The sequence below is a fragment of the Pipistrellus kuhlii genome, unplaced genomic scaffold, assembly GCF_014108245.1.
Source record: "Pipistrellus kuhlii isolate mPipKuh1 unplaced genomic scaffold, mPipKuh1.p scaffold_m20_p_1, whole genome shotgun sequence".
Lineage (NCBI taxonomy): Eukaryota > Metazoa > Chordata > Mammalia > Chiroptera > Vespertilionidae > Pipistrellus > Pipistrellus kuhlii.
The window spans coordinates 146456194-146470165 of record NW_023425404.1 but is presented as its reverse complement, the minus strand read 5'-3'; the positions used below and the strand labels follow the sequence as shown (position 1 = coordinate 146470165).

The window sequence follows — 13972 nt, the reverse complement described above, 5'->3', positions numbered from 1 at the left end:
GCCTGCCTGGTCATCCCCACTTATTTCCCTCCCTGCCGGCCTGGTCATCCCCACTTATTTCCCCCCCTGCCGGCCTGGTCATCCCACACAGCTTGCTGTTCAGTTATTTGGTCATCCCTCACGAAACCCCCTGCTGGCCTTGTTGCCACACGCAGCCTGCTATTTGGTTGTTACTGTGACAGCGTCCCGGACAATTTGCATATTCCTCTATTATTAGTATAGTCAGGGGTGTCGAACTCAATCAGAGAAGGGGCCAAAATCTAAAATCCAGCCTAAATCGAGGGCTGAATGGTTTACTGAACAGTCATAAACTGACAATGTTAACCAGAAATGTGAATTTAAAATGAGTGGAACAATCTTTTCCTTAACAGTGCTGTTAACCAACTCACATGCTATCAAGCAAAACAGTAATATTGGTATCAAGCAAAACAGTAATATTGGAATGTACCTAAAATGCTCATTGTTTTGTTTTCTGGCTAGATGTCTGACACCGTTTTCCCCGGATCAATGAGTCAATGTTCGGTTTTATTTCTTGGGCTGTAGCAACCCGCAAAACAGCATGGAGGTTGTCATCGGTAATGCGTGATCTGTGCTTGTTTTTGTTCAGATTCATTATTGAAAACATCTGTTCACAAAGATAGGTGCTCCCGAACATGGCTAGAATTCGGGCAGCATGAAGTCGGAGCATTGAGTCAGGGGGCAGTAGAGGGTAGAAGTCCTCAATTTCAACATCCTGAAACCTTGATTTCAGGCCACTGTCAGACTGAAGCTCGATTATCTCCATCTGAAGGTGATGGGGCACATTGTTGACATCAACTGTAAAAGGATTGGCAAAGATGTCAAAGCCTGAGTGCTGTGTTCTAAAGTCAGAGAAGCGCCGCTCAAATTCTCTTAGTAAACGGCTAACTTTGGTAGCCAGCCGACTGCAAGGAAAAGTACCAGAAATAGTGGTTGAGATACTCAAACAAACGGGAAAGTGGGCAAGATTGTCCTGTTCCAGTTGGGACTTCCATAGTTGAAGTTTACGCTGGAATGCTGTGATCATGTCAGACATCTTCGTGATGACTTGTTTGCGTCCCTGCAGCTTCAGATTCAGTTGGGCGAGATGCTCGCATATGTCACACATCATAGCAAAATCACATAGCCAGGTGGGATCTGACAGTTCAGGCAAGGGCTTTCCTTTACTTTACATGAAAAGAGCAATTTGTTCTCTGAGCTCAAAAAATCTTTTGAGGACTGCGCTCTTGCTCAGCCATCTTACTTCTGTGTGGTATGGCACGTCTCCATGCTCTGCACCCACCTCCTGATGATTCAGGCCACATGCCCATATAAAGTTAATAGTTTTAATGACTGTGGTCATTATGTCATTCATATCCAGAACTTTTCCACACATAGCCTCTTGGTGGATAATGCAATGATAAGTAATCAAGGGTGTGTGGCAGTGACTTTTTTGCATTCTTTCCTTCATTAGTCCAACCAAGCCTTTCTTTTCTCCGCACATTGAAGGTGCGCCATCGGTAGTTAGCCCCACCAACTTTTCCCAGGGTAATTTAAAATTATTTATAGATTTCTCCACAGCCTCAAATATATATCTCTACCAGTCGTCGTCCCATGCATGGCAGCTACATCCAAAAGTTTCTCAGTGACAGAGAGGTCGGTCTTCATAGCACGTATAAAGATGGACAGCTGCGCTGTGTCAGTGTTGTCTGTGCTTTCATCGATAGCAAGTGAAAAAGCGAGATAACTGCATGCCTGTTCGGCCAGCTGTGATGATAGATTTCCTGAGAGTTCTTGAACTCTATCTGCAATGGTGTTTCTTGACAAACTGACATTTTGAAAACTCTGTATCTGGTCTGGGCATACTTGCTCACACACTTTTAGCATGCATTGCTTCAAAAAGGCACCCTCTGAAAAACACCTTGAAGTACAGGCAATTTCTTCAGCCACTATAAAGCTTGCTTTCACTGCAGCATCATTTTTCGCTGTAGCCTTTGTAAACATTTGCTGCTGTGATTGTAGTTTGCCTTTTAGTTCTTCAACAATTTTATGCTTTTCTTCCAAAGTATATTTGCCATACTTAACATTATGTTTGGTGTCAAAATGACGACGTATATTGTACTCTTTCATCACCGACACTGTCTCATAACACAATATACACACTGGTTTGCCCTCTCTAAGCACAAACGTATTCATTTTCCCATTTGTCATTAAATTGTCTGCCTTCACCATCAACTTTTCTTTTCCTGGACATTTTGGGATCAATATTGGCAGTAAAAGATGTAGTTTATTGGAAATCTGCGTTAGAAGGAAAAAGTTGAAAACTGCACAGGGATAGCTTGATTTGGCAGATGGAGTGGAGAAAAAAAAAAGTCAGTCAATAAATGCCTGGCTGGGTACAGATAGCAGATTCTGTTGCGATTTTTATGCCTGCACTTTATGCCAGGAACTGGCAGCTTCTGCTGTGTATTTTTTATGCCCGCACACTCACTCTCTCCTCTGCTCTGCCACCCGCACAACCACATCGGATGCCGGACTATAGGTCACGCCTCCTGAATCTCACGTGACTTGTTATCTATGCGCATGGCGTAATAGATAGCAAGTAGGGCAGCCGGCGAGGCGGCCGGCGAGATCACAAGCCTCCTATGTCACCGCGTGCGTCATTGTGATGGAACGCAGCGGAGTGCAGTGATGACAGCGCGGTGCGGGCCACATTGCAAGGCCTGGCGGGCCGGATTTGGCCCGCGGGCCTTGTGTTTGACATGTGTGGTATAGATAGTTAATTTAATTCAGGTGTGTGTGTTTTTAATTTAATAAATTGCCTTCCAAAAAATTGCTAGACTGTCTTAGTCATTTCGATAAATAGTAAGGCAGGGAGGTACATTCATCCAGGTCTTTTCCTTTTTCTATATATTCTTTTACTGACCGAGAAGCTTTGACATTTTTTTAAAAACAAATTTCACTCATTTATCCAGGTTTTGAGTTCTGGGGAAGGGAAGTTATGGGAATTGATGGGGAAATGTGCATTGTTACTGCTTGAGGATGGTTGTTTGTTCAGTCCTTCCCTTCTATCCAAGCTCCAACTGCCCTTTCTTAATTGTTCCTCCAGATCAATATTCTCAGTTATCTTTCAAAATCAAGGGTTTGAAAAGTCATTCCTTATAATTTCCTGAGGCCACTTCAATCTAATTTCTTCATGCTTGTGAGCTACTCTGAAAAGAACATTGTAACCAGATGCTTGTTAAGACTGTTTTAAGCCATTCTAATGCCTGTGCATTCCCTCACCAAAAAGAAGAAAGTGGATTGATTTTCCTTTTCTGTAGCACTTGTCCCAGTGAGTACAAAACCTGTCTCCTCAGTAAGCTGACTTGGACATGGCGTTTGCTTGTCATCTTTGTGTTGAACCTCCTGCAGAGACACATCCAGAGGAGTACCTAAATTTCCCAGCAGACTGCTTTTCCACTTCCTTTGCCCCGAGTGCTTCCAAGGTCATTTGCCTCCTGTAGGAGAAAACGACCATCCTAGAATTGGAGTGCTGGGGCCTTACAGGTCACTTGTCCGGCGCGCCTTCTATGGGTGGGATCAGAGAGGCTCTGACACCATGTGGCTGTTTGATAAAAACGGACATGGAGCTCAGGTATGCAGACTCCTCCCAGCCCAGGGGTTTTTCGTCTCTTTTATAGTGTCATGTGAGAGAGTCACAAGGTCATAGTTCAAGAACAGGGCTCTCTGGTGGTTATAATATGCTGGCTCTGTCCCTCTATTGCTCACACCCTTGCTGTCCCAGTACTCCCCCTACCCCACTTCAGTTTCTCTTTCAGATGTCCTCATCTCTCCCCATCACAGCCACGCTCCCAGAACACTCTCCTCGCGCCTATTAGAAACACTGCTGCCCAAATTAGTGTCCGTTCTGAAAAAGCCCCTTCATTTCCCTGCTCCATGCAGGAACCTCGCCCGTTGGCCCGTGGTTGGGCAGCAGCAGGCCGCCCTGCAGCATCCTCTTCCAGAAACCACGGTGGTCTCACGTTCCCAGCTCTTCCTCTTATGGGCTTCTTTCTCTCAGTGATCCATGGCTGCCTGACCCAACAGGATAAGAAAAGCAAGCAAGTCAGTCTGTCCAGGTCGGCAGCCAGCAGCCTCCTTTTGTTGTAGGTGCGGCACCACCGAGACACTTATCCTTCTGGGAAAGGGACCTTCCAACCCCAACCTCAGGCGGGATCCCTGAAATGGAGGCTGACCTGGGCTCAGCCACAGGGCAGAGGAGTCCTCTTCTTTGAGAGAGAGAGCTTCTCCCTCATCTCATTTCCCAGTGGCTCCTTGATCTAGAAAACCCCCAAAGATTCCTCGCCTTCTGTTTCCCACATCCGAAATTCAAGTCTGCGTGTCCATGCCGCCCAGTAGCGCAAGGCTCCCTCCCTACCTCTGTCCACTGAAAGTGGCAGTGCCGGCCTGCTCCGGGCCTTCAGCTGCGAAACCTGGCTCCCGTGCCAGGGAGCAGGTCCTCCCTGAGCGCCTGCTCCAGGGAAGCCGCTGGGACTGCTCCAGGCACAAGGCAGGTTCCAAGTGCACCCTGGGCAGAAACACTGGCCTCATCCACGGCTCTTCTGCGGCGAGCAAGCGAAGCGGGCAGTAGGGTTTTTGCTTGGTTTGGTTTAATGACTAACTCTCTCCCAGTTTGCAGAATATTATCAGCTGCTAACTTGCTTTATGCAAATATAAAGCCCATTATCCCAGGAAGCGCCAGCACGGTTGTCAGTGCCAGCCTTGATCCTGAGCTTGACCTTAGTCAAAAGGCCGAGAAGCTTAATGCTAGCCTGAAATCAGTACTGCTGATTGATTGTCTGAGGGACTGTTCTCTTGAATCACCGATTGGCACAAGCCAGGGTTGTAACAACCAGTTTGTGAAGATTGATTCACTAGGAATCTGACTTCATGTGTGATTTACAGCCGTCGCCAACCCAAGGTCCGCGGCCCACTGATGGCCCATGAGGTCCGAAAGGTTGGCAACCGTTGGTCTAGAAGGTCTGTCACTTGTGCTTATAGTTACAGCTAGCAAGTCCTAAGCAGCAGGGAAACATAATGACAAAAATGAATGCTCATTCCCTGTCTGGGCTCTGATGTGTTCTTTAGGATGCAACTGTGTGGATGGTTTACCTGGGAACTTACCCTGTGTGTCATTAACTGCCTAGGAAAACCTTCCATTGCAAAAAGTATACATTACTACCTCACATACAGTGTCTGGGTATTTTAGCAAAATCTGTGATTTTTTCCCAGAGATCAGTTTTCCGTCTTGCACTGCTTGTAAGGCCAGCTTTGCAGCCTTTAATCTAAAACTTGAGAGAACCCACAAGGTCTATGAGTGGCAGAGCCCCTGAGCGTGCAGTCAGTTAAGCAATGACAAGGGTGCTGGGGTAGTAGAACTCTCTCTTGACCCCATCATTGCCAACTTTTTTTTCCTCTTCCAAAATCTCGGCTGCCTCTCGGGTGTTGGCATTGTGAATTTTGCGTGGAGGCCCGCGTGCTGTGCAGAGCCCCGCAGGCTTCCTTTCTCCTGAGCTCTGCGCCAGGCCAAAGGCACGGGGGCACAGCTGGGCGAGATGTCCTGTCTTGTTCCAGTTGTGCCTTTAGGATGTGCTTTTTTATACCACATCCTATCTCCTTCTTAGGGATACTTTTCCTCCAGTCTTCTTTACTGAACGGTTCTATTTCTGAGGAACGGATTTGCTCTCTCACCTGTACATTTAATAATTCCCCCGTCGCGTTGGCTACCTGGGAGTTCAGAACACCATGTGCAGATTACCTCTAGAGAAGAGTGCAGAACAGCCAGCCCACTAAGAAGTAAAACTGAAAATTTCCAGCATCCACATTAAAGAAAACCAGTTAAATCGCTTTTAGTAATTTCTTTTATCAAATATATCCAAATATCACCACTTTAACACTTAGTCAACATGAAAATAGTTACATTTCCCTTTTTACACTAAGTCTTTGAGGTCACTGTGGCTTCAGACTGGCCGTGTCAGGCACTGCTGGTGCCAGGCTGTCGGGTGGGAGTGCCGGCAGGACAGTGCAGGACGGATGAAAAACAAGCGTCTTTAGAAGCCACCTGGAATGAGTCAAGAAGTGTTTCCCCAGAGGCTGAGGAAGGGGAACGGAAGTCCTCTCGGCACATCTGTCTGTGTGCGGCCTGCCCAGAGCAGTGCGTGTGTTTGCTCCCTCCCCTTCTTTGGAGCAGGGTCACGCTGCTCCAGTGTCTGGGCAGAGCTTGGACCTGCGCATCTTAATTTATTCATTTTTCTTGGAGGAGGTCAGCGAACAGGAGAGTGACAGTGGTGAAAATGGGGGCTTCCTGCAGTTAGTGAATCTGAAGAATGTTTTTTTTTTCCTTTAAGGCTTTAAGAGAGGATTTCAGGTTTTTAAGGGATTGTCCTAGATTGGCTGGTGGTGTCCCAGATTTCTGTCTTGGTGAACTGACAGTTGGAGGAGTTTAATGCTAAATGTGCATCACAATTACCTGAAGGGCGCGCACCAGTCCCTTGACTGTCACTTCCCAGGGGGCATTGCCTGAGCCCAGACCGTGGGCAGGAGGCCACCGTGAAGCCACTGGTTGACATGTAGACTTTTTGTAAACTTGGTGAGCGTGTGGACAGGGGAGCACAAGCACATAGAAGACTTTTGCCACGACGAATTCTTTGTTCTCTTAATGTTTCGTTATCTCACACTTGTACAGAGGAATGTTTTGAGGTGCTTAACTTGGTGGAAATATATATCCCTTCTCATCACTCTTCCCTCACTAAAATTATATTTACAATTCTTCATTTTCTGTCAAAGTTCTTAAAAAATATATTACTATATATGTAGAGAAAGACGCAAAAACAATATTTTTTTAAAAAGAAGAAAAAACTGGTATCTACCTGACTAGGCAGCTCAGTTGGTTGGAATGTTGTCCTGCATACCAAAGGTGGCAGGTCCGAGTTTCTGGCAGGGCGCATACCTAGGCATGGGGCGCATACGGAGGCAGCCTGTTGATGCTCCTCTCCCTCTCCCTCTCCCTCTCCCTCTCCCTCTCCCTCTCCCTCTCCCTCTCCCTCTCCCTCTCCCTCTCCCTCTCCCTCTCCTTCTCTCTTCCCCTATTTTGTTCCCCCCTCTCTCTCCCTGTTCCCTTCTTCCCTCTCTCTTTAAAGATAAATAAAACCATATCCTCCAGTGAGGATGTAAAATTAATAATAATAAATAAAAGAACAGGTATCAATGGAAGAGAAAGATAGCTGAATCCCAAAACAATTATTCTTTCTTGTTATGCCTTTCTGGTTTTGTCTATTAGCTATCTAAACAGGATTTTTGTAGCCTGTTTCATTTTCAACAATATACTGTTGTGTGTTTTTTTCGTTAGAAGAAAAGCTAAGCTTTAAGTACTCCACTCCTAATTTTATTATGATCAATAAATTAGTGTAGATAAGTGGATGGTTCTTTGAAAGAAGGGGAGGAACCTTACTCATAAAACTAGCGGTTGTTACTTGATGTGAATCTGCATGTTTTATTGATTCTCTTATACTTAGGAGAGTAGCAATGCTGTGTCTACTACAATGAAGTCTACTATTATTCTTATTAGCTGTTACTTAGACACCTCCCCTTCCTGCGTATGAAGAACAGTCCTTCCTCGTGCAAAGCCTGGTCTCTCCACAGGTTACTGTATCAACTCTAGATTGCCTTCCTCCCCCACCCAAAACGCACACAGGGTAGGTACTGAGAAGGCTGCTGTGTGTGTACAGACAGATGTCTCTCCAACAGTAATTATTCTCAACTGCCTTTGCTGTGTATTTTTTTCCTATTTTGCCTGTACAGTTATGTTTGTAACAATTTACTTTGTTTTATTACAATCATAGGGTGAAGCAGAGAGAGACCATGATAGCAAGAAAGTCAGACTGGAGAAAGAGGTTAAATCACAGTCGTCGTCATCCTCCCACAAAGAAGCTTCTAAGACGAAGTGAGTATAGAGACTAGGAGCAGCCTAGGAAGGCGGGCGAATCTTCTTGTGTCGGATGTGTGAAGGCTGCACTTGTTCAGCTCCTTCTGAGGCTGCGCCGAGTTTGTTTCCATCTGCTTTCATCACACGGACCTTCTAGGAATTAACAGCTCATTGGGCAGCAAGCTTGGGTTTATCCATTGTACTTCAATAGTGGGAAATTCCCTAAAAACCTGGAATTTATTTCTAAGTGAATTTTTACATTAATTAAAAATAAGAAAGGTGCTATTGTTATCCCTATTTTGCAGAAGTGGAAACTGAGGAACACAGAGAGGAAATGACTTGTCCAAAGTTACAAAAAGTAACTGTTATTCTCTGATTTGTTCAAGGAATTACTTCACAAAATGACTTGGTGCCACAATGCATAATGTCCCCCGGTAGGAGGGATTTTCGAGAGCAAGGAGTCGGAGTGAAAGCTGAGGCTGGGCTTGCCTGCTTCTCAGAGAGAGGGGCAGGTTGGGAGTAGCTAATGTAGACTGGCTTGCCAGGAGAAGGCAGGACTGCAAGCTAGACGGGTCACATAACTTCATTTATCACTCAGTGATAGGACTGGATTTTTAAAAGTCCCTGAAATGTGACCTTGTACAGCAATGGATTTCACGCTCTGTGATATCTTAGCCTTTTGTCAGAAGCCTTGTGACTTTTTAACTAAACAGCTAAGATACATGGTTCATGTTCTGCCTTAACTTCGTGTTGTGTGCTGTTCCTTTCCAGAACACCCAAGCCCTCGGAGCCCTCAAAGAAGGAAATGCTTCCCCCAACCCCTGTGTCATCCTCGTCCTCATCCTCCCAGAAGCCAGCCAAGCCCGCCCAAAAGAGGCCACGGCGGGAAGCACATGCCTGTAGCCAGGACTCTCCCCAAAGCGCCAGTGGTACCAAGGGCAGCCATAAGGACTCCCCCGCCCCCAAGCGCAGGAAAGCTGAGGGGAAGGGCTCCGGAAGCTCCACAGAACACAAGGTGCGTGGGGGGCCGCGTTTTCCAAGGTGGATGTGGTTATGTCCCCACAATGGCTAAGTTCCTAATGATGGTACTTCAGAGCTGCTCATCACTTTTCATAAGGCTGTAATGAGGTTGTGTTCAAAGTTCTACTCTTTAGAGGGATAGTATGAGTATTTAGGTGTCAGTTTATTCTTAAAGTGATTCAGAAGTGAAATACCCAAATAGATGTTTTGTGTTAATTTTCTGTCAGGTGTTTCGTAGTAAGAAATGCTTACCCTCGTTTGAATATTTGATCTCAGGTGCTTTCATTTATTTGTAATGGGGGGAAATTATCCACTTTCCTCAAGTACAAGTTCCTCTTTCTGTTAACCTGTGTGCATGTTACATTTGGCTTTGCTGGTTATCTCTTCTCATGGACAGTTTTGTCCTATATCTTTTTTAGTCCCAGTACAGTCAAAACGTTAATGTAGCTGGGAAAGTGCCAAACTAAATTTCACAGTGTTAGACTTCTTTTTGGGGGAACTATTTTGGGCTAATTTAAGGGATGGTAAGTCTAGGTCAGTGATCCTGAATGTTAGAGTGTGATCTGTAAAATGACTTTTTTAAAGGGATCTTCTGGAGATACCACAAATCCTTTTCCAGTGCCTTCTTTGCCAAATGGTAACTCGAAACCAGGGAAGCCTCCCGGGAAGCTAGACAAGTAAGCTTCCTTCTCATCCTTTATGTGCCCGCTTCTCCTCCCTCTTCCCTTCCTCCTTTCCTTTCCTTTTCTTTGCTCCTCCCTTTTCTTTGTCCTCCTCCTCCTCCCATCCTCCACCATCTCAGTCTCCTTCAGTCATCTTGCTCCAGCCTAGTAATTTTAGGTTCATATGACCTACCCTGATCTTTCCTTCTCTTTCAGACAAGCAGATCTCCACATGAAGGAGGCAAAAAAGTTGAAGCAAAAAGCGGAGTTAATGGTCAGTCTTGGTTCTTTATCCACTTGGTAGAATGTCTTCTGATGGAATATTTTTTATCTCATTCTACTGTATTCCACATCACTAAATATGGGGGGGGGGGGGGGGGAATGCTGTCATTGGCCCAAACAGAAGCAGGATCAGCAGGATCTTAGTGAGGGATAAGGGATTCTTAGTGAAGTTTTTTTCTTTGACTCCATTAATTGGTCATGGGCAAATGCACAAAGTACCCAGTCACAAGTCTTACATCTAAGTGAATGGCAGTGTTGTATTTAATACCCGAAGGCTCCCTTGTCCCACTCAGTCAATTCTTTGGATATGAAAAATGAGTCCAACTATTGGAAGTTGAACTATTTGTGTTCACTCTGAGATATTCTGAAAGGTGAGGCAGCCTATTTGCATTCCAAAATGATCTTAAAGTCATTCCAAAAGGACTGACCGGAGGGACCAGGAGACCATTGCCAGTAGGTGGAGTTAAGGTGAAGGCAGTGACTGCACATTGGTAAACATGCTTTAGAAAGTGAGCTCCGCCTGTGGCTGTGGACTTTCTGGAAGGGAGGTTTTGTTTTTAATCACATACACAGTTAAATATGCTTTTGCATCTCTGCCGCAGTCTAATTGAGTAGTACGTGCCCTTTGTCATAGTTAAATGGAATGTATTCCCCAAGCCTAAGCCCGACACATACCATCTGTTGAACTTTGTACCAGCAGAGCGTGGGTTGCCTTTATTCTCCTACATGCAGATCTGACCTCACACTCTGGAGGCCCACAGACCACTGAATCGGGTCTGACCAGGGTGGCCATCAAGACTGTGGCCTGCTGTTCACAGCCCTGGTCTGTGGACTGGCCTCTGTTCTCAGGTTGGGAGGGCTGGGCTGGTCCCCATTTGTTGGGACAAAATGTTAGAGTCCTTACCATGCTGGGTGCTACAAAGGGGTCAAAGACAAGCCCCTGAGGCCCTGTCGCTAAGGTGGCCCTGTATGGGATGGCCTGAGTGTGAGTCAGAGGACCAGGGCTGGGCCAAGCAGGGGTGTCTTTTCCACCTTCTTCCTTTCAGCAATTCCCAGGTTGTTGCTAGGGCTGTACGACTCTTTTGAGTTTTAAAAAAGTAGTAACTAATCAGTACTTTGTCAGTTACCTAAAACTTGTCTGGACATCGGGCATTTTAAGCACTAGATTTCCTCATTATTCAAACCAGGAAGTATTCTCTAGGGAACTTTGATTTTGTTTTTCAGTTAGTCTGTACATACACACATATTCTCCCACAGAAGTTGGCCATATATCCCAGTGTGCCCAGAACATTCCCAATCTATGCCTGTTGAGTCCCTCTGTAATAATAATGTCTCATTTTAGTCTCAAAGTAGGCCAGTTTGGACACAAAGCTGAATGCACAGCCTTTTTGTAATATTCTCCCTTAATTGCACAGTATCTTAAAGATGTCCGTTTCGCATTCCAAATAGTCAAGTGCACAACTGAATAGAAAGGAGTGCATTTCACTTCTACATTATATTCATTGTGATAAAGATATTAGACCTCTACCACTTTAACACTATCAGGACGCTTGCAGCCTATCACAGGTGGAATAAATGTGCATCATTAGCCTTATGGAATTATCAGCCCCACATACCATCTTTATTTGCTGATGTCACTATCTTTTTATATCCCACATTATCAAATTGAAAGCATTAGCAAAAACTATGAATTTGCAAATGTGTTAACCAGTTGCCGTGTGTCAAGAGAGGTGTGCTTACCACGGTCTTAGCTGATTTGGCTGTGTTGCACTCAGTAAGAAGTGTTGTGACAAAATGTGTAGTCACCAATATCCGATTTCATTTATATTCCCTTTAAGAGACTCTTGGATCAACAATAAAGATTTTTTAGATAAAAAAGTAAAGTCAGTTTTATCCAATTTAAAAAGGAGTGAGAGAGGGAGACTGGGTTTTATCCCTGTTGGCCCAGAGGATAGCCGCATGCACTTAGCCCCGACTTGCAAAGGAGAGTCAGCCACCTGTTGGGCTTTAAGATACATGAAACGATTATTGTTTGACATTATATCTAAGATGCTCCTAAAACATAACGTTTTCTACTTATTGTAAGGTAAAACTTCAACACATACAAAGAAATTGTGTCTGCATTATCCTAGAAGTGTAGAAAATTTTCTTCCTCAGGAAAATTATGTAATGAGTAATTAGGGACACATTTAATAACAAAGGGACTATAGATTCATTGCCTTAGTTTGAATATGCGCTTTAAGGTTGTGAGGGCATCATCCTAACACAAAATTGTTTTCTTTTTCTTTTTCCTACTGAATTTTGTTTTCCTACTAAAAGAACATTTTTAGTAGGTCAGACCCGACAGGCTTTTAGCCCTGTTTAGAAGTGTGGTTTGCTCTCACACTTCTCTGTAGCCATAACTAGACTCTGACCATGGAGGGATATTACAGTGAAGAATGTGGTGAGAAGCTAAATAAAAGGCTGTCTTAGTCCTAACAATGACCTGTTCTTCCACAGACGGACAAGGTTGGGAAAGCTTTTAAGTACTTGGAAGCCGTCTTGTCCTTCATTGAGTGTGGGATTGCCATGGAGTCTGAAAGCCCAGTGTCCAAGTCCACGTCCAAGTCGGCCTTCTCGGTGTACTCTGAAACCGAAGACCTCATTAAGTAAGTGCCCAGTCATGTTGCCATCCTCTTAAGTACTTCTCTTTCCTCACCTTTATTGCCATCATCCACTTGAACCTAGTATAAAGACAGCTTAATAAAGGGGCGCCTTAAAAAAGTTACTGATCTGCAAATGTTTTTCTTGTCCTGAACTAAAATTGTAGTCTAGATGAATGCTAGAACCAGAGCCAGCCCCATCATTTGCCAAGTGCCCGTGAAATGCCAGACCTTTCAGGGAGAGGTTGGTTTTTCCAGTTTGGCTTTCTTATCAGACGCCCTCTCGTCTCAGTTTAAGCTCCTGTCTTTATTATCTGCATTTCAACAAGGGACTCAGTCAGGACACACGTCTACTTGGAGTCAAGCAGGTGGACGGCCGGAGAAGAGACGTGTCCTCACCTAGTTTTCTGAGTGGCCTGGATTGTTGCTCTAAAGCCTCATTTTTTCTGCCTTGCTCTCGGCTTAACGGCTTCAGGAAAAATCAATATAAAACCGAGACAGACATAATGAGATGTCTTTGTGTCAGGGATTTTCCAATTGTTTTTGTTTAACCTGATCTATTTTTATACTTCCCTATAGATCCATCATGTCATTAAAATCCTTCTCAGACCCCACAGCACCAACACAAGAGAAAATATTTGCTGTTTTATGGTGAGTACTTTTTCTGTGTTACATAGTATCACACTTCCTTTTTTTTTTTTTTTTTTTTTTTTTTTTTTGCTTTTCTATCTTTTATTGGTACAAAAAAAGATTTTGAAATTTTTGCTTAGCATGAAAATTACAGTGAAAGGAGATCAATAAAATACTAAGGTCAAGGGGTTAACCCCACTGATAAGTTTTATGAAATGGTACCTACTGCCATACTAATAACTCAGTAATGCTTTGATCTGGTGGCTCAAATGATACCCTTGTATGTTTGTGTGTTTCTGCTGACTGAAGAATGTAGTAAGATGTTTACAATACCCTTCCTCATGTAGATGAAGCCCAGAGTCTTCTTTAGGTTGTAAAGGGTACGATGGCTGTCTGACGTCCACCTGTTTATGTTCACAGCATGCGTTGTCAGTCCATTTTGAACATGGCAATGTTTCGTTGTAAAAAGGAGAGAGCAATAAAGTATTCTCGTGCTCTTAATGATCACTTCCAGAGTTCTCCCAAAGTTACCCAGGCACCTTCTCCATGCATTGCAAGGTAATGATACATCTAACTTACAGTTACCGGTATTGTCTTATTATTTGCCTCTTGCTTTTGCAACCATTTGTGTGTAAATCTGACTTTGCCTTTTTGAAAGTTGTATGCATCTATATGCTGGTTTTCTCCTTAACTAGATCATTTGCTTATTTCTACTTTTTGAGGAATAATTTAAATCAAGATGTTTGCTGATTGGGTAACATAAAAAGATAATT

General features: G+C 44.2%; 1 protein-coding gene across 7 annotated transcripts in view; it reads left to right on the top strand.

Annotated features, from left to right (window-relative positions):
- Window positions 1-13972, top strand: part of AFF1 (AF4/FMR2 family member 1) — a 199797-nt gene that overhangs the window by 177326 nt on the left and 8499 nt on the right. For all 7 annotated transcript variants that reach the window (XM_036452767.2, XM_036452678.2, XM_036452586.2 and 4 more), the window contains 7 exons: window positions 7881-7981; window positions 8735-8978; window positions 9569-9660; window positions 9862-9919; window positions 12427-12575; window positions 13149-13220; window positions 13620-13757. In XM_036452767.2, the coding sequence (XP_036308660.1) occupies window positions 7881-7981; window positions 8735-8978; window positions 9569-9660; window positions 9862-9919; window positions 12427-12575; window positions 13149-13220; window positions 13620-13757 (854 nt within the window). The remainder of the gene's footprint in view (window positions 1-7880; window positions 7982-8734; window positions 8979-9568; window positions 9661-9861; window positions 9920-12426; window positions 12576-13148; window positions 13221-13619; window positions 13758-13972) is intronic.